The 1,615-nt window shown below is 60.4% G+C and overlaps 1 protein-coding gene across 1 annotated transcript in view; it reads right to left on the bottom strand.

The window, feature by feature from the left end:
• Positions 1-229: 229 nt before the first annotated feature.
• LOC104160033 (fibroblast growth factor receptor 1) overlaps positions 230-1,615 on the bottom strand; it is a gene marked incomplete at its 5' end in the record, with an annotated part of 4,198 nt that continues 2,812 nt past the window's right edge. The window contains 3 exons of the mRNA XM_009698088.1: positions 230-406; positions 522-627; positions 1,209-1,346. Of these exons, the coding sequence (XP_009696390.1) occupies positions 230-406; positions 522-627; positions 1,209-1,346 (421 nt within the window). The remainder of the gene's footprint in view (positions 407-521; positions 628-1,208; positions 1,347-1,615) is intronic.

Raw genomic sequence — 1,615 nt, 5'->3', positions numbered from 1 at the left:
AAAACCTTTGGGCGGCAGAGAGCTCACAACTAAGGCGGCAGGAGAAGCTGGCAGGAGAAGCTGGCATGAGAGGTGGGTGGTTTTGGTTACGTGAGATGCTACGGTTGTGTCTCTGAACTCTTTCGGCAATAGCTCAGCACGACTGGGCTGCGCAGGCAGCGTCCGCCGGCACGGGCATGGCACGGCACGGCACGGCATGGCATGGCAGTCCCTGCTGGCAATGCCACCCTCAGTGTCGCTTCAGTCCGCCGTTGGTGTGCTGAGGGGGGAACTTGGGAAGGCACGGCTCGTCTGGAAGAGGGTCGTGAGAAAAAACAGAGTCCTCTCCCGAGGAGCAGGTGGAGCTGCGGGTGTCCGGGAAGCCGGGAGAATACTGATCCAGCGGCATGGAGAGGTCCAGGTACTCCTGGGAGGGATGAACCCCAAGGACGGGCTCAGGAGGGGACCGGGCATCCCTCGGGGAGTGCCCACCCCAGGCAGGGTGGGTGCAGGTGGGGGCTCATGGGTGCTGCCTCTCCTACCTGGTTGGAGGTCATGGCCACAATCCTATCAAGGTCTTCCACCAGCTGCTTGAAGGTGGGTCTCTGGGAGGGGACGGCGTGCCAGCAATCCCGCATCATCATGTACCTGGGGGGGGCAGAGGGGAGGTGAGGGCTGAGCCCAGAGCGAGTGGATGGGGCTGGGGACCACCCCCACCCCGCGCCATGGCAGCGGAGCAGCACCCAGGAACGGCCACCAGCCCTTGGGCTGGGACCAGTGGCCAGCAAAGATGTTATTCTAGGGATTTAGGGCTAATCCCCGGTGTGGAAGGAAGGGAACTCCCCACTCGCCGTCCTGGCTGTGGGTGCTGGGAAGGACGCGGGGCTGTTTCGGGAAGAGGATGTACGGGGAGCTAAAACAAATCCCTGCTCTGGGGTCATCCCGGGATTCGCTCCTGCCGAGAAATAACGAAGGGAGATGTTGATTATTGCAAACAGATTGAGCTGATGTTTTTGCAGGGCTGGGAATTGCTGGGAAAGTAACTCTGAACATCTGCCTGTGCTCACCTGCCTCCACCCCGGCTCGCACCCGGAGGCTCCCAACCCCGCGCTCCCGCTGTGGCCCCGGCTCCAGGGATGCAGGGAGGGGAAGCGGTGTTGGTCCCTGGCCGGGTGGGAGGCATTGGGGTGTCAGTGCCCCTCTCTTCCCCAGCCCAGCACCACACTCACAGCTCGTTGGTGCAGTTGCTGGGCTTGTCCATCCTGTGACCTTCCTTCAGCAGCTTGAAAAGCTCCTCGACCGGCACGCCGGGGTAGGGCGAACCGCCCAGCGTGAAGATCTCCCACAGCAACACGCCAAAGGACCACCTGCCCGGGGCAAACACAGGCCAGATGTTGGGGTACCCCCGGCTCCGTGGAGCTGACACCCCCACTTCAAAGCTTTGGGTACAGTTAAGAAGTTTGTTTGCTGGGAGGGACAAGCACTAACGGCTTCGATTCGCTCTGCAAGACAAACGAGTCCCAACGCCAAATATAATTTGGATTCAAAATATTCTGGCTGCTAATGGTATTTTCATTAAATTAAGACAAATCACATGTGGTGCGCTTCGCCACGTCGCGGATCGTGGTCACCAGAG

Source organism: Cariama cristata, unplaced genomic scaffold (genome assembly GCF_000690535.1).
Source record: "Cariama cristata isolate BGI_N322 unplaced genomic scaffold, ASM69053v1 scaffold24000, whole genome shotgun sequence".
Classification (NCBI taxonomy): domain Eukaryota; kingdom Metazoa; phylum Chordata; class Aves; order Cariamiformes; family Cariamidae; genus Cariama; species Cariama cristata.
The sequence above is the reverse complement of the archived record's forward strand: the minus strand, read 5'-3'. Positions and strand labels throughout refer to the sequence as shown.